Raw genomic sequence first — 26,104 nt, forward strand, 5'->3', positions numbered from 1 at the left:
AAGAAACAGATTATTTTTCGTTGTACAAAGAACTTAAATTTTATCTGGGAAAGATGGCAAACAGTGGTCCCACCATTTTCTCACTGCTCTCCACCACTTGTAGTTTTAATGTAGCTAAGTATTCTTTTATACTTGCTTTCAGCATTTTGTTCCGTTCACAGGTGTATAGATCTGCACCTTTTAATAGGATCTTAAAGAGCTGTTTGAAACAGGTGGTTCTGTGTACGCAGGCTCCTCTGGGGCAATGCTGAGCAACTACAGCTCAAGGCACTACCAGGCCAGACCTCTGCGAGACTCCTCAGACCAGAAGAGCTACCAAGTAGCAACACGCAGTCCTGGCTCAGCTTCTTTCCTGGCCTCTTGAGAGACTGTGGCACAATTGGTTTGTTTTTTTGTTTTGTTTTGTTTTTTGGGAGGGGGGGGAAGTGTGTCTGTGTGTTTGTTTTTTGAAAGTCTGTCAAAACTGCCAGCTGATTTGCTTTCCTCTGCTATTTTCTTGTTATAGTTGAAGAACCAAGGTAGGTTGGAAGGCAAGAATTTTCCTTTTGTTAATTTGTCCATCTCCTGTTACATCAATTTATGTTTTAATTTTTTGTTGGCTTACCTGCTGCTAAAAGGCTAGCTGAACTTTGCAGTGGCTGGTGTGTTACATCTGGAGTGATTCCTGTGCAAAAGGCTGGCTGAGGCCTTCCAAAGCACATCTACATCTTGCTTCCATCTTGCAGTCAGCTAGGGTCTAAGGATGGTGTTAAATCAGTAACAGGGAGGGGAAATTGTTTCTTTCTATATTTATTTGGCTTAAACTGGGAAAATTGTTGTTTCAAATACTGTTTTTAAAAGCTGCTAAGTTCTGAGAAGCCTTATTTCCTGCTTGCTCTAGGAGAAATCAGAAAATGGCTTCTGTTTTGTAACTGTGAAAAGCGTGTTGTTAGACCTTTTGTGCCTGGAGATAGGAAAGGTTAATTTGCAAGTTCAAGGAGCAAGAGACCTTTCCACCTGCTCAAACAATTGAAATTCTGCCTTTGTGAGCATTCAGCAAAAATAGCTGCTTCTTGCTTTTTAATGAACCTCTTTTTTTCCTTGGGATCTGTGACCGAAAGGACAACCACATATGCATGTGACACTGCAGTGCATCAGCGTGTGTTTGACAGTTAAGTCAAATCTTACTTCCCATGGACTCTCAGAAATGCCTGGGTGAAATTGAAAAACAATCTCTCATCTGTGTTTTTGTCCGATTGCCCAACATAGTCTTTAAACTAGAATACCTGAAAACAGATGGCATGATGGCTGAGAGATACTTTTGCATACTGAGTTGTTTCTTTCTGTTTATGAAATGAGAATGTCACGTAAGTTTGTGCTTCCAATGTTGATTTCTTATGAATGACTTTCAGGGTTTTTGCTAAGGTATTCTTTTCAGGGCTTGTGAAAACTATCTCCAAATCTCATTCTAGTGTTATACTGTGTTGTTGATACCGAGCTAGAAACAAAGCATCAGCTTCTGATCACTTCATCACAGGTTTTCTTCTTTCCAAAACTGGAGTGTTTGCATTTATCCCTTATTTTAGAAATTAATTCCAAGAAAAGTGAAGGTCTGGTGATAATTTTCTTTCTCCTGCTAGATAAGGTCTGAATGGGAGACTAAAGCCTCCTCTACAGTGGAAATCCTCATGTTGCCATACTGGTTACAGGTGGGTCTTTGCCTGATTAGTATACTGCCTTTTGCATAAAAGTACTATCACCACGATAGCTTCGTCCTCTTGAGGGAACCAGTATAGAGTATGCTGGGAAAAATATTTGTATGCCTTATAAGATATGTGTTCCAGTAGACCTTTTTCTGGTGTATGGTAGACATACATAGATGTGGAATTTTGCACATTGATTTCCCCCTCTTGTCAGTCAAGTCTTTGAGCATCCCTGACAGATCAGCTATGGAAGCTGCAGTAGTTCATTGTTACTGACCTCTGTTTCTGCACAAGGTTACTGCTTTGTCAGCAGTGGTGGCAGAATGAGATGTCTCTGTTGCAGGTCACTGTGTTAAAGTCGCTGGACAGACTCATGTCTGGTTTTTATGGCCTGAGCACTAATAATCTGGGCTGTGAAATGGAATAGCTGAGGTGCAAGCAGCTGTGGAGTTCTGCCAGTCCTCTGTCCTTCAGCAGGATGCAGGGGATGGGGGGAGTTAAAAAGGTGTGGCTTGGTCCGCTGGTGCTTGCTTGTCAAGCATTTTGAGCACATCTGGGTTGTTCAGTCTTTTGCTAGGCACACTGATGCTTTTGAGGGGAGTAAAATAAAGTCTTGGTTTTCAGTGAAAGAAATTTGTTTTGGTTTTGTGCGGTGTATGTAGCAGTGCTTAAGACAGGTGGTTCTGAGCCAGCTGTGCCTAGCTGAAATGAGGAACTGCAGCTTTGTTGGGAACCTGTGGGCTCCTAAAACCACTAAGTTTAAGGCAAGGAGATTCAGCATGTTAGGATGTTAGTAGCTCACTACTTACTTCACACCCATTCCTGACATAGCTGCTCTTAGTATGTGCATGAGTGATGTTGTAGAGGCAGCTGAAAAGCGGCATAGGGTAAGTTAATTCACACAAAAAATGGTCTTAAGTGCATTGAGTGTTAACATAAGAGATCATTGTGGAGCAACTCTGAAAATGACATTCAACTAATAATGTCCACGCTTACTTATTCACAGAAACAAGCTATTGTATAAGAGTACAGTTCTCAGCTAGCTAAGAATGTCTTTTCTCTCGTGTTTATCTTGATCGTATCCCAAAGGGATATTTCTTCCTCTCTTTTAAGAAGAATTATTTCCATATTCAGTTTGCTATGTGCATTTTTTGCTTTTCTTGGAGGACTGAAAATATTTCCTAAATTTTGCAGTCAGTTGAGAAACTTCGTACTAAAACCTTCCTGTGGTACTTTTAGTCCCCTTATTTGAAAATCCATTTTCTATGTCATTTGATACTTATGTCCATCTGGATTGCGGTTTCCATCTTCTGTGAACCTGCATCAAGAAGTTTCTGTTAAGGATACCTGAAGGGTCACTTGATTCGAATGTCTTTTCTTAAACTCCTGAAGGGCTGCAAACATTTCTTCTTCTCAAGTCAAGAGCTATTTTCGATACCCAAACACACATTTATTGTGAGTAATTTTCCTGAGCTACTCCAGTGACTATCATTTAACTTTGTATTTCTTCGTTAGATGAGTGCCAGTCCCACTAGTGCTAGAGCTGGAGCAGGCTGCATTTCACAAGGACCACTGCAGAGCTGATGAGCTCCACAGGGGTTGCTGCACTTCTGAAACCTTTGCAGGCTCTGAAGTTTGGCGGCTGTTTGGGTCCCTGTAGAGCTCAGAGGTTCTTAGGGGCTGAAACGAGCATAATTGCAAAGTTGGAGCATTCACTGTGCAGGGCCTCACCAAATAATTGGCTGTCCCAATTAAGCAGCTGTTCTTCCCACTGAATAACATTCAGGAAGGTAAACGGTTGCCTGCCCTGTAAGGTGTCCCAATTAACTGCCTTAAAATCAGTTAAGTGTCGTGTGGGGTATATCTGTTCAATGAGTGAAACAGTTGCATGCATCTCTATGGGGGCTGGTGTTTTAATGACACTCCTAGCAGGAGCCTAGATTCATGCAGGATAGTAGGGCTGAAAGATCTGCATCAGTGTTGGGGAGTGGTGCGGATCAGAAAGTTGCAAAGCTGATGGGTGCTGGCGATGAATTTCTCTCCCTCTGTGCATACTGTCGGAAATCACTGCTAAATTACAGCATTTAATCTCGGCATTTGTACTCTGCAAGCTTTTTTTCTATGTATGTGGGATATTCTGCCGTCAGCATGCCTAGACTTTATGAGCTTTTTAGAGAAGCAGCTCTGTTATTTATTATATTTGTTCATCACACAGAATGGAACCAAGAAATGCTGTTTCCTCCTTTTTTTTTTTTGCTGTGGCAAAACCTTTTAATTTTGGGCAAATCAAAACAATGAAGTTACAGCTGTGCAGTGCATAGTGATTTCTGATGCCTTTTAAGAGGAAGTTTTATTGCCTGGGATCACCTTACCTACCCGAGATGCAAAAATTAAAAAACGCTGAATCTAAGGATGCATAGAAATAAGTTTGCAGGGAAAAAACATCAAAGCTCTTCTATTTGTTCATAATTTTTATGGATGGTATAATCTTATAAGGTAACCCAACATTCTGGGCCATAGTCAAACAAAATACCAGCTAAGTACTGCAGTCGAAGAATCTTCCTCTTTTCTATAAGTATATGTCAAATACTTGATGTGCAGCGAGGTCCGGGCTTGTGGTCCCCATTGCTGACCCCGGTGGGGGGGGGGTGACCTGTAGCAAGGAGGCAGTAACAAGCAGCTGGACAGGTCCAGAGCTCTAGTACCAGCCTGTCCTGGTTGTAACTGCCTGGAATAACAGTACTATTGGCCAAAGCTGAGAAACATGAGAAAGTGTTCCTGTTTCTGGACCCAAGCAGGCTTACTGAAATCAGTTACAGCATGTCTGTATATTACCCTCTGGATCTTATGGATTTGGGATTGCCCAACGTGGAGCCCAGTTCTGTGCCTGTACCACTGTACAGTAAACACGCTACATACATATGGGATTTTTCCTTAAAATTCAAAGGGTGGTATAGATTTTAATTTTAAATTTTTATTTTCTTCTTTTCTGGGCTAGAATTAAAATCTGGATTCCTGGATTTGAATTTTATAGCAAGGTATAACTAGATGAGGAGAGCAGCAAACGGAACAGTAGTCTTCTGGTGGTATCTGAATGCCATAATTTAGCACAATACATTACTTTTCACTTAATATTTTGCTCTATCCTGTGGGCTTCAGTGGTGGCCTTTTATTTTTATTTTTATTGTTACTTTTTTTAATGGAAATAATGAAATGTGTTTGAAGAGGATGGGGAGGAGGAAGAATGACCCTTACCTTGTCTGTATGGCTGGCTTACCATTGTTCAATAAGTCTGTATGTTGTAACATCTTCCTTTCTGTATGGTCTCCGTATGGATTACTTACCAACCATTATATAATGAAACAAGAATCTGTAAGCCTTCCAGAAAGGAGGAGCCAACACACATATGTGAACAGTTTGATATTACCTGGAAGAGGGATCTGAGATCTCTGTAGAAAAATCTATAGAAAGACCTCTGCAGTGATGGGAATTTACAGTCGTGTCCATCTGTCTGTCCAACTCCCACTCTCCCTTGGATGTTAGCCACATCTCCCTTGCCTCTTAGCAGTTGCAGTTAACTTACAGCATGGTTACAACAGGGGCATTTCTTCCAGCTGTTTTATGCAGTTCTTTCCATCTCCTCCTGCTCGTACACCTGGTGCCTACACCTTGTACTTGCTCAGCTGTTGCTGAAAAGGACCTAAGTGCAATGAGTAAGAAAGTGACTGTTGTTGGCACCTGTGCTGGCTGAGGCTGCTATAGAAACCTACACCCTGTGTGCAAGTGGAAGCGTTCATGGAGCTGTGCACTGGAGTGCATTTAGACTGATGACTGATTTTTAGCCCTGACCTGTTCCTTGAATCTGGTTTTTTCCATGGCCATATAAGCCCTGTACTGGAAGCAAAGATGTTCTGCAAGAAGTTGCTTAAAAGCAACTGTTACTAAAAGAAATGGTCATCAAGCTGTAACCTGCGTTACTTTTGCAGCAATGAAAAGCCTGGCTTCCAAAGTGAAGCACAGCCCTTGATGCCATTGGCTGGAGCATGGCTGGTTCCAAAGATTTTTAATAGAAAAATTAAAACCTATGGGCTTTCAAGAAAGGTGGAGGAAAACAAAGAGGTGATAGTGGGGAAAAAACAACCCTACCAAACCTATTGGAGAAACCAAGCAGAGGTCACTGGAGCTGACTGGAAATGTTACTGAATCTTAAAGCCAGTTCTGTGTGCCCCTCTGACAAATGAAATAGGGCTGGTTTTGTGAAGTCCGGGAAGGCTTTCCTTTGTTACCAAACAGGTAACCCTTACCTGTTTTTGCTTGAGTAATTGCAGCATGCATGAGAGGTGAAACAGGGAAGAAGATGAGGCTGTACAGTGACTAATGAGCTGTTTCAGCCTGAGAAATCAGTCTAGCAGGGTGGCCAGAGCCTTGGAACCTATTAACCTTGATGAAGTATTTGGAAGTCCAGGGCTTGACAACTGGGGCAAAGAAGGGTCTTTTTAGAGAAGTTTAAAATAAATCTCTCTTTTTCTCTCTTCTTTCTCACACGTGCTTACTGGTGAAATGCTGCCTGACTTTTTTTAACTTTTCTTTTTTCAAGTATATAGCTTTCTTTTTGCATAGTTTGACCAGGTGACTTGCTACTGTGCTTACCTATCCGAAAATTTTTTGGGTTTTTTTTCCTTCTTCCTGATAGAGAACCAGGTTCTCTGTAGCACTTGTTTATGCCTACAGAAATCTCACATGTTCTCTTCAGATATTTGTGCTCTGTGTTTAAGACAGGCATGTTGCTCCATGAAGAATGTCTCACTTGGGTTTGAATAGGGCAATATTTGTGTTAATCAGCTGCATTTCTGTCCGCAGATATAGCTATGCATTAAAACAAACATGCTGTAGACATGAATTAAGGGGGAAAATACGACATGGAATTTCCTGACTTTTTAAAATAAAAAAAATAAATCTTTGCCAAGAATAACTTCATCTGCAAATGTTTCTCAAATGTGTTGCACATTTGTTTTTCTTTAAAGGATGGGTGGTCAGGCCTCTTCACATGTGGGCACCATATAGTGACATGATGTGGCTGTGTGATGATCTGGGTTAGTTTAAAGGCTTCAGATCTTTCCTAATCTGGATTGTTTTGACTGAACCAGGTTAGGGAGCACAGACACAAGCAGGTATGCTGGCAGATGTCATGAGGTTATGAGAAGCAATTTAGGACAGTAGTCTTCTTGTCTGTCCCAGCTGCAACAACAAAACAGAGCAAGCACCATTGACACACTTTCTGATCTGTTTATATTATATGTTACTTCTGTTTAGTTATGCATTCTGTTAACAACCCACAAAAGTAAATCCATTTTCTACCACCTGCAGAAAAAGGACAAACATTCTTACCCCCTACTAGTCTCCAACCATAATAAAGTGGTTTCACTTGCTTCACCTCAGTTTTAAATGCAACTAGGTAACTTCCCTCCCCCCACTATTTGCTAAATAATGTTTAAACATATGCCAGTATATGCTAATGTGTTTTAAAACTTGCTTCCACAGTCTTAATAGATTTTACAGACTGTTTTGCCCGGTCACTGGGTGTGAACTGTGCTTCTAAACATGTTGACTTAGCTGCCTGTCTCTGAATTTCTCTGGAAAAAAAGGACATGAACTGGTCTTCCATCAAATCCACTTCACTGCCTCGCATGCAACTGCTATGTTCACTATAAGTCCACACATCATCTTTTTCATTTACCCCACAATGCTCTGGCCTGTGTTAATGAGGCTGTCATACTTTTATGATAGGCTGTAATATCTATCATCACTGTTTAATGTGGGATTCTGTGATTATTTTTGAGATCTGTTGGATATCCCCAACTTTCTTACTTGACCTAAGGAAAGAAAGAAATGTATGGAAGTATAATGTGACATCGTACCGTGGGTTTGTCTTAAGTTGTTTTCTTCAGCGTTTTGTAAAGTAACTTTGTTCTGTTGTGTTTCACAGGACATGTGTACCTTACCCAGTAGAACAGAGCTCCACAGACACTGTCTCTGCAGAATAGAGAGTGCCTTTGCCTTTACTGAAAGTTGTAGCCAATGTTCCAGTTGTAGATTTATAAGTGATTGCTTTCTTTTTTTGTCTTTTCTCTTTTTAAAATAATTATAGGTTCATGTATTGGACAGACTGGGGAGAAGTGCCAAAGATAGAACGTGCTGGGATGGATGGTTCAAGCCGCTCCATTATAGTTAACACTGACATATACTGGCCAAATGGACTGACATTGGATTATGAGGAACAGAAACTTTACTGGGCAGATGCTAAACTGAATTTCATCCACAAATCAAATCTGGATGGAAGTCATAGGTAAGAAGTTTTTATTTGATGTATGTAATCTGGTGCTTTTCTTAGAAGATGTTGATTAAGCAACATCATAAGCTGTGTTGCAGGGAATTGTCGTGTTAGCACTTGCAAAATTTTAAGCAAACTAGTGCTGTCAGAAACTTTTATCCGTCCTCATCCTCCCCTTTCCAACACTGTGAAGTTGAATGTGTGCTCCTCTTTGGGGTATCCTGTAACTCTCACTAAGTCTTTTCTCGGAACCAGTCCCATAAAGAAATCCTTGAATACTATTCTTAATTGTGTAAGACTATATAGCAAAAATGTCCCTTTTCAATAGGTCTTCTGTGTTCTGTTGCTGAGGTATTCAGAAATGCAGAAAATTATCTGAAAAAATGGATCATTATATACTAGTATTTCAGTTTCATTAATCCTAGGGATGGGAAATGAGTGGAAAACAGTCTTTACAGAGAACTGTGCTAAAATGACTATTTTCATCTAACAGTTTTATAGTGATGATGTAATTCTTTTTGATCCAGTTACGGCTACTTCTTAATTAAGGCTATAACTGGTACTTTGTATATATGCATTTATCCCTAATTTGGGCAATGACCCTCTTCATTAAATGAGATAGCTTTGACATGTAGCGTTCGCTGCATATCAAGGTGCCACGATTAGATCACTGATCAACCCCCAGACCAGGGAAAGAGACAGATAACACACACAGTGTGAGCGCCAACTTCTACCTCTTATTGCGCAGTTAATTCCTTTTATACTAACAAGGGGAGGAGGGATTACAGGTACATGACAAGGCTGCGACTAACCCTCTAACTTTCCATGACATCGTGAGATCTTCCGAACGCCGAACCCTACATCGACAAGTGTTGTTTACACACACAAATGAATCACAGTTAGTTTCTGCCCAAGGTATCATATAGAGATATGATTTTTTAGAGGTTGTTATTTGCAAATTTTTGTGATGCTTCAGCTGGTTTATCTGGGCATGAAATATCCTTTCTTGTGCTCTTCATTCTGACCTCTTAGGGACTTGTCCCTTCTTTCACCACAAATGTTAATTTGGCATAAAGAAATCAATCATATTGACAAAATAGGTGTTTCGTGTGGACTTGAGTAGGAACACAGGCAGCATGCATGAAATATATCCGCTGTCTTCCTGTGGTATTTATTTTGAACTCCACAGTTTCTTGTAATGCTGGTTTGAAAGGTTATGTCATTTTCTTCTTAAATTCTGCCTGTTAAGAGACCAAAAGTTCATGCAGTATTTTTGTAACTGTGTTTGTTCATAGAAACTAATAGGAGTTGGGTGCAGTTTTAAATTTGTGTCTTTGGATATAAATGTTATAAATAGCATTGTTAATTCAAACCATGGAGATATGGATATCTATTTTGAAGTAGTCCTTCATTTTCTGTTTATTTCACAAGAAAGAAAACTTAACAGTACCAAAAAAGAGAGAAATATTTCACAGTGATACTTTCTTTAAAAAAGGAATACTGTTAGATAAGTTTTCAAGTAATAGAAAGTGATAGGAATTATCATGTGCAATAGTAGCTTGAGTCTTTTTAATTTTTTTTCTTTTCTTTTTTTTTTTTTTTAAATTGGTACTGGTTAGCTGGAATACCCTAAGATCTCTCTGTTAAATATTATTTATAACATTTTATATCTCCCATTATAAGAATAGAGAAATCATGAAACCAGATGTGCAACACAACTTTAAAAAGTCACCTTGACTGAAAGCAATCACATGTGGGGCTCAATGTGACAGCTTGCCACCTGAAAAATTTCAGTCCAAATGTGGAATTCTCATACAAATATGAAATGCTCACTGTTGCTGTAAGAAGTAACAGAAAGAAGCAACACCAAAACAACCCCACTCTCCAAACAATAATACTAGTGAGAAGAAAGTACCACTCCAAAATGACTGCTGATATCACACCTAAAATGCACCTCAGTGGCTTTGTCCAACAAGATAATTTGGTGGCTCATTTTATTCTTGAGAGACCCCTCTTTGTGCTCTTCTATTTATATGAGAGGGAAAGGACTGCCTTAGTATAGCAACACACCCCTGCAGTCTGGCTGATGCCCTTCTAGGAAGAGAGTGTGTATCGGGTGCTGCATTAAATGGTACTGCTTTCAATAGCACTCCCTGGAAACGATGCAGGATGGAGAGATGTTTTTTGAAATGTTGCTTGCTTGAAAAGTGTCCACTGATCAAAAATTGACACCACCACCATCCAAATTGGTATTTATGTTTTTCCTACGGAGCGCAAACCTTCTTGTCTTATCTAGTGTCTCCAGTCTTTCTGGCTCCAGACCTACTTCGGTGTTTCCTGCTGGCACTACTGCATTTTCAATCTTCTCTTGCTACTAGCTTCTTTGCAGTTTTCCCCTTACTGGTGGTCTGTGGCACAGCAGTGCAGATATACTTGGTTTTGGTATTTTGTTTTTATTTTAATGGTGTTTATTCCCTGGTCTGCCTTTGGCTAACCTGGAAGTGATTCATTCTAGAGATGAGACTGTGAAGGTGCTGATCTTTCTTGGTGTGAGGGGCTGACCAACCTTGTCTGTCTGCAGAGAGCTGCATCTAACAGCTGTCTCATGACATAGAATTGAAGTCACCTGGGTCCCAGTAGTTATCTCATTCCAGAGTAAATTCTCTGGAATTGGTAAAACCTGTAATAAAGACCTGTATAGACAAGTAATTTAGATTTTTTAGATCTACTAATTCTTTCTTACACATTCATTAAAACCAAAGCAATTAGTCTAATACTTTAGAGTTGTTGGTTTTATTTTTTAAACTGATACTGAAATGTATTATTTAAACTGATACTGAAATGTATCAGAAATATTTCATGGCAGTATGCTAATGTGTTACCATTTGAGGGGGAGAAAGGGAAATCATTGTTAGAGAGGAAAGAACATATGACTTCCCTTAAGCGCTCAGAAGTGCACATCACTTCTAACAGCACCTGTTTTTCCCTAGGCATGTGAGAAAGTTCTGAAGAATCAGAAAATAGTCAACATCTGTATCCAGGCACTTTTGTTTTGTTTTTTTTATTCTTTGCAATTACATCATTGGGAGGGGAAAAAAAAAGGGAAAGAATTGCAGAAGTTAAGCTGTTCTACAATGGGGTTTTATGTATTTTTTTTTTTTCTCTGCTGTGACCTCTTAGCTTCTGCCTGTCTTAAGAAGAAAGATCTTCTGGGACTGTCCGAAGGGATTCTTTTTTTGTTAAATACTGTGTTTCAGTTATTTAGCAAATTCACCTTTCTCAATATGATATTTTACAGCTATAATTCTGTATTTTTGTATATGTCTCTTAATCATTTTATTCATCTTTTTCAATAACTGATTTTCTAATACTAAAAAAGAAAAGACAATTTCTAATTCTGCAGACAAAACAAAACTCCTTGAGATCTTCCTTTTAAGTGGGGAAAAAAACCCCAAACCCACAAAGCCTTCAGTCTTTTCTCCTAGTCATCACCATTCCCCCCAAAAAAGAGAAACTAATCAGATTTTTCTGTGAACGGTAGAACTAATAACATCTGGGTTTAGAAAGATTTCTACTTATTCCTCCACCCCAGGAGCAATCCCTCTGGTTTCCCCCTGTATGTTCCTATGCCCCTTGCACGCATGCATGTGCATGCACACGCCGCCTCCTTTTTTCTCCCTCCTTGCCATCCCTCAAATGCACCCATGGTTCCTTACAGTCCCTTACCCAGCGTTATCCCTTCCTCCTGTCTGTGTCTCCTGTGCACTCTTGCTGGGTCTGGCAGCTCAACAAAGTGTTCCTGGGCAGCTTATTTCAGCTGTTCCTCCTGTTAGGTGGGTCAAATACAGGGGGTTTAGGGTCACTTGTGTCTTTACAGCCATCCATTTGGTAAGGAAACCTTATAAAAAGTAAAAAAAATTAAAAATCTCTTTGTCATCCCTGCTTTCCTGAGTGGTTGGCCAAGAGATACAAGATGCGTTGGGGTATGGAGTTGGAGGAGATGGATACTGTACAGACACAGCTAGAATGATCAAATAGCTTTGTTTCCATGTGAAAAAATGACATAGTATGATGAGGCTGACTTTTTTCCATCAATGCCTTTTAAAATCCCTTTTTTGGTGGGCCACCTTTGAGAGTCATTTTCCTTAAGAGTGAAGAATGGGGGAAGACAAGATCATTATCATTGAGTACATAATCTAATTGAAAACAGACTTTTTGGCTTATTTAGAAACTGCTAGTCTTGGTTATTTGTTCTTGATATTTAGACTATTCTTCTAACTGCTGTTTTATATTTAGAAAGTAAGTTTAATTTTTTTGTTGCTATCTAAATTTGTCTTGATTAAAACAGATTTTTTTTTTGTTTTTAATCGTTGCGAAGTGTTACTAGTTTTTCTGCTGCTCTACTTACTGTCAACATGTCTGGGAAAATATGCTTCTGGAAGCTGAAGCTATTGAAAAAATGAAAAAGGCAACTGAGTTATTGAAAGACATATAGCTTCATAAAAATACGATATTCTAGATCTGAATAGTTTTGGTAACTTTCAGCAAAGGAAGCAGATGAGTAAAAATTTGATCTGTCAAGTTTTTTTAGTGTTGCATAATGTGATGTGGGAAAGAGTCTATAGCAGAAAAATGTGATTGTAAAAGCTTCGTGTAAAGCAGGATAACATGAGTTTTAATTGCTTTGGGGGAAGTGAGAAATAGTTAGCAGGAACTAACATCTTTATATCAAAAAAGAATTTCAGACAGTTCAAAGAAAACTGCTTTTGTGGTTTGGGTGGTGAGAGAGAATACAATGTAAATAGGAAAATATTTTAATTAGTGTCACTGGCAGTATTAAAGTGTTGAGTTTCAGACCTCAGTGGTCTAAAATTTGGAATGAGTGAAAGGGAAACATTCTTGGCATATTTCTAAAATCTGGAGGAAATCCATAACTTTTTTTTTGTCTTTCTATTCCTGTAGTCTGACTATCACGTCTCTACACCTGGCACTACACAAGAATTAAAGATTTATATGTCAGAGAAGGACATTGATATGCATGGATGCTTTGCTGCTTGCTTGCAGGGGTCTGGATAGTGGAAGAGTACAGTAGGCAGGTGGGAGGAATATGCAAGGGGTGAAACAAAGGAGGCCTTGATTTTATTTTTTTTTTTTATTTTTTTGTTACCTCTTCGGACAGGACCTAGATAAGCTCCCTTTGGAGTCAGTGAGCCTCTGCATCAAAACTAGTGCGCAGCATGACAGCACTGGCAGTAGCACTCAGTAAATGTGTGGTAGAGTCATAAATTCATGGAAAAAACCTCTACAGCAAATTTTACAAGGATGATGTATCATTTGTTACCTGCTAGCCCTGGGACTTATTAGCCCTAGCTACTCCAGTGATGGGCTCATTAGAATAACGAGGAAGAGCACAGAAGTTGATGACTAATGCCCTTGGTTTGCCAGAGAGAGGAAGGAACGAACAGTTTTTCATGTCAGAATGTAATAATTAAAAAATTAAATTGGTGCATAGAAGAGATGGTTTTGTTTTTTTGCAGCTCTCGCCCCACTCTTATCAGAGCGAACAGTTGCTTTTTGTGGGACTAATTAAACAAAACTGAATTGCAGACAGCTCTCCTGTGAGTAGAGTACCCGAGATAGGTTGGCCTGCTAAGGCAGCTCTTGAATTAATTTTCTCTTCCTTTACCCTGCAGCAGCAGTTCTAATTAATAAGTTAACACATTACTGGCTGAAGGGAAATGCACTTACAAGGTCCCCCAGGAAGTGTTTGTGCTAATGAGATGGGTTTTGAGGCCACTGTAAGAAAACATACTTCCAGCAACTGTCAGAAAGCTGGGAAGCTCTTGTAAGGAGGTGAATGTCTTAAGTTTGCACTTGAGCATTGATTTTTCCAGTTTCTGTTTTCAAGCATCAGCTCATGTCTGTCTGCCAGATGATTAGCTGCCGATTTGATGAAACAGTAAAAATACTGTGTCCCTGCATTTATAAGAGTTTCTTTTTCATTATTTGCATATAATGTGTACAATGTATGACATTACGTGCAAGGTATAAAATATTGCATTCTGCGTATATCTTTGTGTAGATTTCTGAGAGATAAAAAATGCTTAATACCCTCAAGCAGTGAAGAAGAACCAGTCTATGGTGAAAAGCCTGTTTCAGTACCTCACCAAAACATTACAGGCCAGTGCAGAAGACGAATAGTGCCCTAATTAAAGCTGCTAGAGAATCCTGCATAAGCAGAATTAATTAGATTATTTGGACACAGAGCTAGGGTGAATTTACTGGTTCTTCCCCAAGGTGCTTCTGAAATAAAATGCTGGAAAGGTGGAGTTTCAAAACATCTGTAGTTGACTCTGTGTGAGATACACATATGCTGTGTATATACCTAGAGTCACTAGGTCACAGGTCACTGCATATTTCTAGACTTTAAATAAAAATATGTAGTACAGGGTGATTAGCCCAAGTGGATCAACAGAACAGCAAATCGATACTGCTTCTAAGACCTGAGATGGCAGATGCAGAGTAAGTTCAGGATCACAGCCCTGCTGAAAGCGAAGGAAGAGCAGCTTCAGTTAGGAAGGACATAGACCACTCTGCAGATAGTGGATCTGCTGGTGCACCTCCTCCTAAACTCCCTCATCCCCTTCTGCTGGCTTCCCAGCCTCCTCCCCTCTTGCTGGAGGCCTCTCATCTACACTGCCGGTCATGGTGGTGTTTGCCTGAAAAATGACCTGCTGAATGACTTTGTTTCTCAACCACGGTTTTACTCCTGATTGACTTTTTCAGACCTTCATTGAAGGTGGGATTTGAAATCTCATTGCTAGACCTGCTATTTGTTACATACACTTTCTGGAAACACATAACAATCGTTGCTTAAAGAAGTGGCAAAAGAGAAAATATTTTAGTTTTAAAAGACAGTATTATACCGCACAAGTCATGTTTCCTGTTTACTTTCTCAGGTAATTAGAACCAGGCTTGTATTCTGATAGGAATATTTGAACAAGCATTCATGGTAAAAATCCAGCTTAGTTTTCCAAGTTTGCTTTGCAAATGTTTTTGTTAGGTTGGCAGGAGAGGAAACCTCGTAAGCCCCTGAGGGAACCAGAGCTCCCTGCCCTCCTTGTGGCATCCTTGGTGTGTTGTTTTATGGTTGTCTGTTGGTCTTCCATCCTGCTTCATGTGATGGTGTATGGGATTCATGCTGTGCGTGCTTCATCCACGTGCTAATATTTCCAATTGTCACAAGTTGAAGCTGTGTAATTCTTGCAATTTCCTGAATGCTCGGGCATTAAGTAATCTGTAGATGGAGAGAAACATTTTGTGTAAAGTATTATAATTTGCTTCATGCAAACCTGTTATATGCTTTCTTTAACATGATAAGCACTAAAAGCAAGATTCAAAAGACAGGTCTTTACATTTTTAATCCTTCATGAAGGAAGTTGTGATGGTAATTGCAGCATAACAACTTTCTGCTTTGTTTTTCTTCTACCAAGGGGGGGGGGGGAGCCTGATAAGAATCTAGGCCCCCAGGTATCTTTAGCTGAAAATTGATCTGGTATAGCATAAGAAGGAAAATAAATTAAAATTCAGTAAATGCAGATATGAGTATCCCTTAAAGACTTTTTCAACAATATATAGACTGATCGGGAAGCTTTTACCTCTAGTTGGTATGAATTTCCAGTTCTTAGTACTGTATTGTCATTGGATGCCAGTATGGTAAATTTTGCCATAGTATTAAGTATGAAGTATTAAGATGAATTACCTTAATTTTTTCCCAGTCTTCACAGTTGTATTTGAAATGGGATTGCGAAGACTGATACAACAGTACATTTTTTTCCCTTTCTTATAGCCTAGGAGATGGTAGTAGGCATGGGATCCTCCAGAGGGACACCAGAGAAGTGGTTTGAAACACAAATATGAAAATTCTTGCACCCTGCCCTGGAGATTGAGTGCAGGCAGCCTCAGAGGTCACCTGAAAGGAGTGTCGCTACTGTAAAGCTGGGATGTTAATGGTTTAGAGACATACAGGCCAGGATGCCTAAAGTATCCCAGGTTTTCTGCAGGTGTTCTGTTCAGTTTTTGAAGTTAGAGAACTGTAATGCAGCCAGAATAGAAGGGATTTGGTTAATGGAAAGTGTTTGCTTGTTTGTTTTTATGGAGAAATGCTATTATGCTTGGATATAAGACATTATCTCTTAAAATTCTAGGGAAAAAATAATAATTCTGATACTTTATATTATCTTGATTTTTGGTGGCTTTCTTTTGGTGTGAAGAATACTTAAATTTCATAGCTATAATCTAGCTTTGGATTTGAACGCTAGTATTAGTTGAAAAAGAAATGAAGGCAGACTGCAGAAATCCTGGTTGTGATAAAGGATATGAATTTAAAGTTAATCCTTTTTGGTCATTTTACTGTTAACCTTTATTTCAAGTGAGTTTATTCTTTGTCTGAAATGCATATTATCCTGAAGCAGGATCTTTTTTGTCATTGCTAGTATAAAACTTGATAGATTGTCTGTGAATTTTCATGTATATATTCCATTTCAGAGTTCAGTAGCCCCTTTTGTAATGCCTGCTTTAACTTGTTTATTATTTGTTTCCTTTATCTTCACAAAATATTTCACAGGCCTCTTTAACAGAATAAGAATAGAACAAAGGTGAATGTATTTAAATTGGATCTATGTTTTCTTCAGGCAGTAGAAAACTCTTTGCTATAACAAGTTTTTATTGTAATTGCATCTCTGATTACCATGATGATACTATAAATAGTTGTATTTAGGAAATCACGATACACAAGATAGATGGAATTTAATTTCTGTGGCAACTGCTTGTTTTCTCTCTCTTTTTCTCTTCCCACCTTCCTTCTCTGCTGTCCTCTTCTGCATTTCCTTAAGTGTCAATTGCCATCAAGATTTTTAAGGCAAATTTGTATCATTATATGCCTGGTGCAGGGAAATTATTCAAGTTAGTCTGTGTTTAGTGCCACCTAATATGTAGCCAATTTGCATGTTGCTGAAGCCCTAGAGATGTCTCCTGCACGAATAACATTACTCCTTATCCTCATCTCTCACTTTCTCGTCATCTCTGGTGTCTCTTTTTAACGAAACTAATCATGCGGGTACAGCAGTTTGAAGGAACTGAAGAGCTTAGTGAAGGATAATAGGATGTAGTGCTTTTTGCTGTCGTATCGCTTGTTCCAATCAAGCCTGGGCTGATAATGTAGAGGCTGAAGGTAGCTGCCACCGAAGAGCTGTCGGGTCGCGTCTGTCCAATTACACCTGCAGCACTGTACCTGGTACCCAGGTTGGCGGCTTTATTAGCGAGGCTGGAAGCGTGGAGAGCTGGCTGCTCCCCGACCCTGCATGGGTGCTTGTGAAACACGCTGTAGGTGGGAAGCGCCTGCTCCTGTCAACCATGTGCAGCAGTTGAGCACTACGGGTGATGTTCTGGTCCCCTACATTCACCCAGGTGTATTTAATAAATAATTGGTCAAGGCAGAAGTTGCGACCCCTCTTCTCACCTGCCAAAACCAGAGCTCTGTGGTTCCTAACGCAGATCACGCTAAAGCATAACTGCTTCGCAGCAGCCATCAGGAGGACGTTTCTCGCTCCCTCTCCCCTTCCTTTTCCTGTTTTTTAGCACCTTGGCTCTCCAGCCTCCCACCCCCTTAGGCTGTGGAGGCTCATTTAGTGCAAATCGACCACTGCTGCTGTGCTGACATGCATCATGTGGCTGCTGTTCAGCAAGGCTGATGGAGCGGCATGTGGAGTATGTTCAGAGGGGAAAAAAGCCCTGCTGGTTTTGCTGATTGGAAGTGAACTATCACCTTGTAATGACTTGCTGGAAACAGGGGATATGGAGTGTGTGTTACTGGGAATACTCATCTTAATGAGATGCAAGAAATACATGCTGTTATATTAGGGCCCAAAGCCATTTTCATGTGACGGTACCTTGTATCTGCTGAGAAGAATTATACAAGTTTAAAAGTAATCGCTTCAAGGCTGTGGCTGTCAGTGCAGTCAAATGAGGCGCTCCTGAATCTCTCCAGATAAGGGCTGGTTTAGATAAGGGTCATAGTTCACCTTATGCATTGTCATAGGAATAGATGGTTCTCCAAAAGTTGGGCATGTCTAACAGGGCCTGTTGTACTCAAAGATTTATTCCCATCAGGAATGGTGGTACTAATGGTGTTTAAAAGTCCTCTGTTTTTTTGTTGTTGTTGGTTTTGGGTTTTTTTAAAGTGAATTACAGGATAGTCAGAATGCTTCAGAAAAATGTGGCTTCCCTTGTACATGGAAGTGCTGTCTTTAGTGCAGGTTTGGTTATAATGAGAGCTTTGGACTTCTATTGCTTCTGTCCCATATGACAAATGTCATAAATTTGTCATAAAGACTTAGGTAGTCTCCAAGCCTGCTATAAACTAAAATTATTCAAATCTGAAGGCATTTAAGGTTTGGGGGTGGGGTTGGTAAAAAGGTTTACAGAATTAGAATGCCTTAATTCTTGGTACAGGAGTGTGTTGTGTCATTCTGGCTTCACTGTTTGGCTGGTAGGTTTCAGCTGTAAATTATATTACAGTAGTCTTTTGTAAGATGCTTAGTTGGTGCATTTAATTAGAAGCAAATATATACCTGACTCCAGACAGAGATAAGAAAGAAAAGATAATATGTCCTACTTTTGAGTGCAAAATATCAAGAAATAGAAAATTTTGTTTGGTGTAGAATTGGAACACTAGAGTGACAGGTAAGGGAATGTATGTGTTTTTCTTGGGAGCAGAAAAAAGTAGAAGCTTTAAAGATAATGCATCTTTTTCCAGAAGCTAAGGTGAAAGAGCAGTAATGACTGCAGTCTCTTTGTTCTCAGACTCATTGGCAGAAGACACCTTCAAGTTTCTTGCTTTAATATAGTCTTCTGTTATATTTTAACAGAAAATATTTGGAAAATAAGGGTATTTTTGTCCTCTACTGAACCACTTCAGTTACCGACTTCTTTGCAAAAGCGATGCATACAGTGGGGGGGTGTTTTCTCTGTAAATGGACAGATAATGACTCTCTTCCCTGCAAGTAGAAAATTGGGATGCTGGTGTTCATAGTGTACCCTATATTGAAAGAGTAGTAGAGCTGTGTGTCAATCCCTTATGCTTTCAGTCTGGGAAGAGGGATGGTGATCTCCACTGTTCTGTGGGAGCTTGTGTATGTGGGAACGCATGTGCACCCACGCAGTTAAGAAGAAAGGAGGTGGGAAGAAGTGCTTGTGTAAATGGTACTTGTGTGGCCTTGCTTTGAGCAGGGCGTTGGTCCAGATGACCTGCGGGGTCCTCTCCATCCTAAGTTTTTGTGTGATTCTGAATAAAATGACTGTAAGAATTGAGCTACTTAATTCCAGTTCTGAGGAACCTGGGTACAGATAATTAGTTTCTACATCACAAGAACCTGGAAAAACTGTCTTCAGTAATGTTTGTGCTGCATTTTTCTGATGGCTAATGAGCATGTGTTTGTTGTATATATACATAAAATATATGGGTATACTCTTTAATTTTGTTTATGAACCTGGAGACAGGCAGTGACCCAGTTTGCTCAGAAATGATACCATTACCATAGCAGAAGATCAGTAGAACTCTGTTTAATGGCACTGCTTATAATAAAAACAATAGCTTAATAATTATCATAATAATGAATCATGAAAACTAACTTTAAGGATTTCTCTATAGTAAAACTATTTGCCATTAGAGTATTTTTCTGATGGTTCAAAAGAACAAAACTAGAAGAGATGGATGGACTGCTAACTGACCAAATGCTGTCTCAGTTTGAAGTCTGCTGAGGCTGGAAACGATAGACATCGTGTATCAGCAGGTAGCAGTCAGACTTGCATAAAATCAGCTGGCATTCTTCCCACTTGCGCATGGCGACATAGAACCCCATAGGTATTGGGTGTTAAAAGGGTGCTAAGAAATAGCCACAGACCTAAGTAAGGATTTCAGCTGGTGTCTCTTGGCCAACACAGCGTCAGTAGGCAGCCTGGAAATAGGACTCCTGGGTTGTTCCCCCTTGTCATTCCCCAAAGTGGGTGCACTATACTTGTTCCCCATAAACAGAAAGTTTTGATCAACAGTACTTACACTGTAAAACTTATTTTCACAAGAGCTATGTTCAAGCAAAACTGTAGCGTAAATTGTTTTTGAGCATTCATTTTCTGCCCTGTACTCTATTAGGCAAGCAGTGGTTAAAGGCTCCCTTCCACATCCTTTTGCTTTGACGCTGTTTGGGGACACGTTGTACTGGACTGACTGGAACACACATTCGATCTTGGCCTGCAGCAAGTACTCTGGGGAGGACCTGCGTGAAATACATTCCAACATCTTCTCTCCCATGGATATCCATGCTTTCAGCCAAAAGAGGCAGCCAAATGGTAAGCTGTCTTGCTTTCTCTTTTTTATATGCAAGTTGGAACTGATTTGCAAAAATCTTAATTAGTCTTTCTGTATGGCGGTGGGTGGCTTCACTTGCGTCATGATGCAATTTTTCCAATGCAGAGATTGGGAAAAGACCCAGAGAGAAACCAAATATTCTCTACATTGTTGTTTCTTTTTTTAAGTGCAAAAAAAAAAAATCTCTTGCTTTTTTTCTGCCTGCCACATTTATCCTGTTGTCATATTCCTTTTTCTGTTTCATGTGCCATAACTTCAGGCAGCATGGTATTTTTATTTTTTCCAAGTAGTAGTTCCTGAATGGAAAGTAGTGTTAATTTGGTAGATGATATTAAGCAAGACTAGCTCTGTGTAATAACCACTGTCTTAACCATTGTGTTAATTTACTGTGTTTTGCATTTTGTTTTTATATATGCAACCTACTATGCGTTCAGCACCAACATGCTGAATAGTTTGTGAAAATGAGAAGAGCAGAGCTGAATCAAGGCTCTCATTTAGAGCTAAGTGCTACTTCCCCAAGAAAGGAAACGTTCGACATCCGTGCATTTTGGTACCATAAATACCCCACTACTCAACACTTGGAATTAATTTTTCCTTGTTCTGTGTTTATCATTTCCTTCTTTAATCTGTGTTGCTGCCACTGATTCTACCACTCAAACACCGTATGTGTCTTAACACATGAGATGAGGTCATTCATTATCAGAAGCATTAATCTGTGTGATTTATGTTTAACAGCTACAAACCCATGTGGAATTAATAATGGTGGCTGCTCCCACTTGTGTTTGATGTCTCCTACCAAGCCCTCTTATCAGTGTGCATGTCCCACTGGTGTGAAACTTCTTGAGAATGGAAAGACCTGCAAAGATGGTAGGCTTTGTTTTTAAAAATCCTTTTAGATTAAGCACAAAGTAGTTTTTGGAGGGAAAGGGGTTCTTCCAGCTTCACTACATAATACCCATTAGGGGTGGCAAATTGTGAAATCATGCATGCTTTTGCAGTACAGATAAAAGTGATTGGAAAATGCCCTCTACTTTTCAAAAAAGAAAAAGTCTCATGGCTGAAGAGCAGGTTACCTCCAGTTAGAAAATTTAAGTTGCAATTCTGTCGCTGTTACTAATTCCCCACAATTTGGGGGGGGGGGGGGGGGGGGCTCTGTTGTTCCCTTTTCTTAGAGAAACTGATACCTACTTCCTCTGTTGTCTCTAAAATGTTTCTAACATTATTGTTGATGAATTAGTATTTGGCTAATAGGATAGTACAATAAACAATTTTTTTTTTTAAGATCTGTTGTCCATTTATTATGCACACATACACCTGTAATCTCTTCCAGTTTACATCCATAAAGTTAGGCACCTATATCTGTATAAAGGAACTGAAAAGAATGGCATGTTTTTAGAGAAGCTGAAAGTGTTCCAGCCTTAAAACTCAAAACGTGATCGAGACTTAGGGCTGCAAGCGGTCACCCAAAACTGCTTTTAGTATCTCATTGTGGGCTAATGTATATGATTTTTAAATTGTTGCATTTTGTAAGTATAGGTCTTGTGATGTTGTGCTGTGGTTGCTGTAGTACACTAACAGGATCAAAATAAATACTGGGAGATAATTAGCTAGCTCATAAATAAATATCTTTTATGCAGATCATCCCTGTATGACAAAGGTAAATGGAGGAAAATCCAGAAAGATACAGCAGAGCTTACTGTAAATAGGCTAAATAAAATGTATATAGAAATAACTTTTGTTACATTGTCATTTATATTTTAAAAATTCTTCTAGGTTTGTCAGCTACTGTTCAGTGTTTTCTTTAATTTCATGCTATTTCATGCTCTCTGCTGATTATTTTTGTGTGGCTATTTCTGTCTGTGTGAACCTTGTTAAAATGCTGCTTTTATGTGAAAAACTCAAAAGCAGCTCCCAAATTAGCCTTGCAGGATTGTTTGTAAGAACTTACCAATACATGCACAAGACTTATTTCTTCCATTTCTGCCAGTACAGGGAACAAGCTTTAACAATAGTGCTCTGGGTTGGTCATATTTAGTCAGAATGTGACACAAATTCATGTGCTTTTTTTAAAAATGCTTGATACGCATGGATAAACTCCTTTGTGGCAGCAGTTAGCTAAAGCGGTTGTTACCCAATACAGGCATGTTTCCAAAAGCAGAGCTGCACAAAAAGTCCGTGTGGGGGACAGGGAGTGGTGAAGGTTTGGTCACTTGCCAAGCAGAGGTGGAAAGGTAAGGCAGCAGAGACTGAAGGACTAAGGACAACAGTTAGAACAAGCCCTGGAGAGATCAAGAAAGAGAAATTGCTTCCCTTTGACTTACCGCTGATAGGAAAAGGGCCGGGCACTTCGGGTAAGATGGGCTGTATCTTTTTGCTCCCCACGTGCCGTGATCCAAGTAACAGGTCATTGTATCACAGAAGCACCCACTTGCCTGCCTGGGTTCAGCCCCATGTCCTCATGGAGGCAACCTCCCACGCAGGTTAACTGCCCTGTGCTGAAGTGCTGAATGGTGCCTTTCTAGTGTATCAAAGTGAACTACCAAAGGCAAGTAGAGGAATGGTACTAAAAAAAACCCAAAACCAAACCTCATTAAAAGGCCTTTAACTTCTCATGCAGAGATAACTCAAAATCATCAGTTCACTTTTTCAGCCATTCCTTATGTCTCAGAATTTATAACTGTTGCTCTTTTCTCCCACTCCCTGAATATGAGAAGCCAAATTGTATGTTCTCAGTCAGCCATAAAGTATATTTGGCTCACAAAATATCGCTCCCATTGTATCAGAAGTTTTGTTAACCAATTTACTACAGCATGTTTTCCATCTGTATGCAAAAAACTTTATACAAGAACATTTATTTATCTTACGCTTGTCAATATAGCGTTGCATTTCTAACCACCATTCTGCTATTGCGTCTTTCCAAAACACTCCACTTCTCCCTTTTCAAGAAGAAAAATGGGGGGAGAAAATTGAGTCTGTGTTTACTTACCACAGTGTTGCATACCTAGAAATGAGTTAGCACGTAACCCAAGTGAAACAACCTACTCAAACTATGCATCGGATCTACTGGTTTCACTTAACTTTGATCCTGTGCAGATCTAGCTTCTGGGAGGAGTGTGAGGGAGCTTTGGGTTCAGCATTTGGAGCTGAGCTTACCCCAAAGTAATGAAATCTTTTTGACTGTTTTTTTCACTCCTCTCACTGAAGAGAGGTGCAGGTGGTAGGCTTAGGACTTTTGCGAGTGACCTACAACTTTCCAGAGCTCTTCGAAGGCAGAGATTCAGTGGAATTTCTTCTCGTAGTTGCAAAGGCTGCAATTATTGATTCTGGGAAGGGAGGAGAGCATGGCAGTCAAACAGAGCCGAACTAGCCACAGACCAGAATTTGAGATGTAAATCTGTACATGTTTGCGTGTTGACTTCCTTTCTTAGGCTGCTCAGTGACCCTGGGGAAGTAAATTAATTTTCCCTTTTTCAGGTGTGTGGGGGTTTGTTCTGGTTTTCTGGGCTGGTTTTTTTTCCGCTTTGTACTTGCCTGCTTACTCTATCTGCTGCGAAAGTAGAGCTGAACCCTGAGAACTGAACATTTTTACCTTGGATTGTTTCAGCATATATCTATTATGCTGAAACACTGGAACACCAAGTGATTAAATCTCCGTTTGCAATTAGAACATGTACATGACTGTCGGGTAAGGAAGGAGGGAGGGGTGACTTACAGGTGAAGAAAGGTGAAAAATGAAGCTAAGAGTTTCTCTTCTTTAAGATGGTTTTGTCTTCTAGCAGTAGGCTAAAATCAGACTGGTTCCTAAACCGAATTGTTTCATGCTGAAAGGAGCGTCTTTGAGGAGAGAGCTTCATTTCATGCTGCGCTGTTGAGAGCACCAGCCTGGACTGGAAAGATTTTGACGGGTGAATTTTGATTGCGTGTTTGTGGTGTTTGCAGTGCTTTGGCATTGACAGATGATCCTTGCAGCCAAAGGTGAGGCTGGCTGACCCTCTCTGAGCAGTTTCCATGACAACCTAGCATTTTTGAATAATCTTGGTTTATAGGAAATCTTTTCCTCCCTCCCCTTTCTCCCAGTGTTAGTTTCTCCATTTTTTGTAAGGGTTTTTTTCATCGCACCTTAGAGGAGCTTTACCATTTCTTGTGAAAGCTATGAATATAATACACCACCCCCACCCCCATCACCCCCATTTAGAAACACTTCTCCATAGTGTTTCAGGAAGGGGTGATAACTTGGAATAAAATTAGCTATTTTTCTAGTAACTGATAATTTCTTAATTTCTATTCCTCTTACAAACCAAAACAGTTAAGTAACTGAGATGTGGGCTTGTAGCAAGCTCTTAGCTTCCCCATTGCCTAGGTGAAAGTTGGTAAATCCCTGTCCCTCAAAGAAAATGAGAGGCAGAATAAGCAGTTTTCATGGCCAGCTATTCCTCAGTCAGTAACGTCTTAAGCGAAGAGTCCTGTCTGAGTACCCAGGCACTTCTACCAGAGAGCTTTTACCTACTATTGTTGTATTCTTGGTAATTTATTGTCCTCTTCTGTAAGACATACCAAGGTTTCTCTTTTTCAGTATTACAGGCACTGCTGTTCTGAGTTTGGCAGTGCTACATTTAAATGACCTGTTTGATAGTTGTTTTTATAAGAAAATTTAGGTTTGTCTTACCAGTTTGTCACTGGAGTTACGTTCTTATTAGTACTTGAAGATCTCTGTCCCTGTGCTCAGCTTCTGTCTTTGCCTGTAGTGAATTTTACTTAGTTCCCACATTTGCTACTACCAATACGGATGTGTGGTTTGTACTGAGAAAACCCACAGTGACTTCAGCTGAGCAAGATGATGTGAGTTTCCTCATGAAGAAAAAGCACTGCTTCAGACTTTCATTTCAGCCTTGCTTTGGCTATTCTATTCTCTTCCAGGAAGAGAGTCTTTATTTTGCTCATGGACACTCACTTCCTATTTCCTTCATAGGCCTAGAGGCAGTAATCAGAAATTTGTACTTCCTTTTGCAATTTAGGGCTGCCTCATGGGTCATTTGCTTTGTTGGGAATAGCCAGAATCTTGATTTGACTGCACAGATCAAGATGTTAATTTAACACACTAGTTCTTTCATTTCTTTTAAAGGAAAGAAAAAAAATATGGTTAATTTCAGATGCCTGTCCTTTTGCCTTTGTAATTTTAATGTTGAGCTTGTCTAGATGAAAAAATTCTTGTTTGTATTGTAGTATCAGGGGTGCTCTGACAATAGTGACTTTACAACTGGGGAAAGACATTTAGGAAAGAAATATTTTAGTCAAATGCGTGGTACTTCTGTTGAGAATGTATTAACAGTCTTGATTACTCAGATACAGAGAATGCATTATACATGTCCTAGGTCTAGCACTTCTTATGTGTGAATTCCTGAGTGTGTCTGTGTAGCTATAGTAGCCTCAGCAACCACTGATGGTTTTAAAGTTCAATAACTTACAGATGACTGAGGCCTGTATATCATTGAGAAGATGCAATTAATTGAAAAGGTTAGCAGGGCATTAGACATTGGACTTTAAAGCTATGCCGTTGCACATATCTGGATGCTTGCTCTGTTTCTTCTTTTTTCCCCCTTCCCCTGACTTCAGCTAGCACATAGATTTAAATTATTTTGATTTTTAATAGTGACTTTGTGAGGA

At 39.7% G+C, this 26,104-nt stretch overlaps 1 protein-coding gene across 1 annotated transcript in view; it reads left to right on the forward strand.

Annotated features, from left to right (window-relative positions):
* Positions 1 to 26,104, forward strand: part of LRP6 (LDL receptor related protein 6) — a 131,127-nt gene that overhangs the window by 44,961 nt on the left and 60,062 nt on the right. The window contains exons 3-5 of the mRNA XM_075051779.1: positions 7,831 to 8,028; positions 20,225 to 20,421; positions 21,176 to 21,307. Of these exons, the coding sequence (XP_074907880.1) occupies positions 7,831 to 8,028; positions 20,225 to 20,421; positions 21,176 to 21,307 (527 nt within the window). The remainder of the gene's footprint in view (positions 1 to 7,830; positions 8,029 to 20,224; positions 20,422 to 21,175; positions 21,308 to 26,104) is intronic.

This window comes from Buteo buteo, chromosome 19 (assembly GCF_964188355.1).
Source record: "Buteo buteo chromosome 19, bButBut1.hap1.1, whole genome shotgun sequence".
NCBI lineage: Eukaryota > Metazoa > Chordata > Aves > Accipitriformes > Accipitridae > Buteo > Buteo buteo.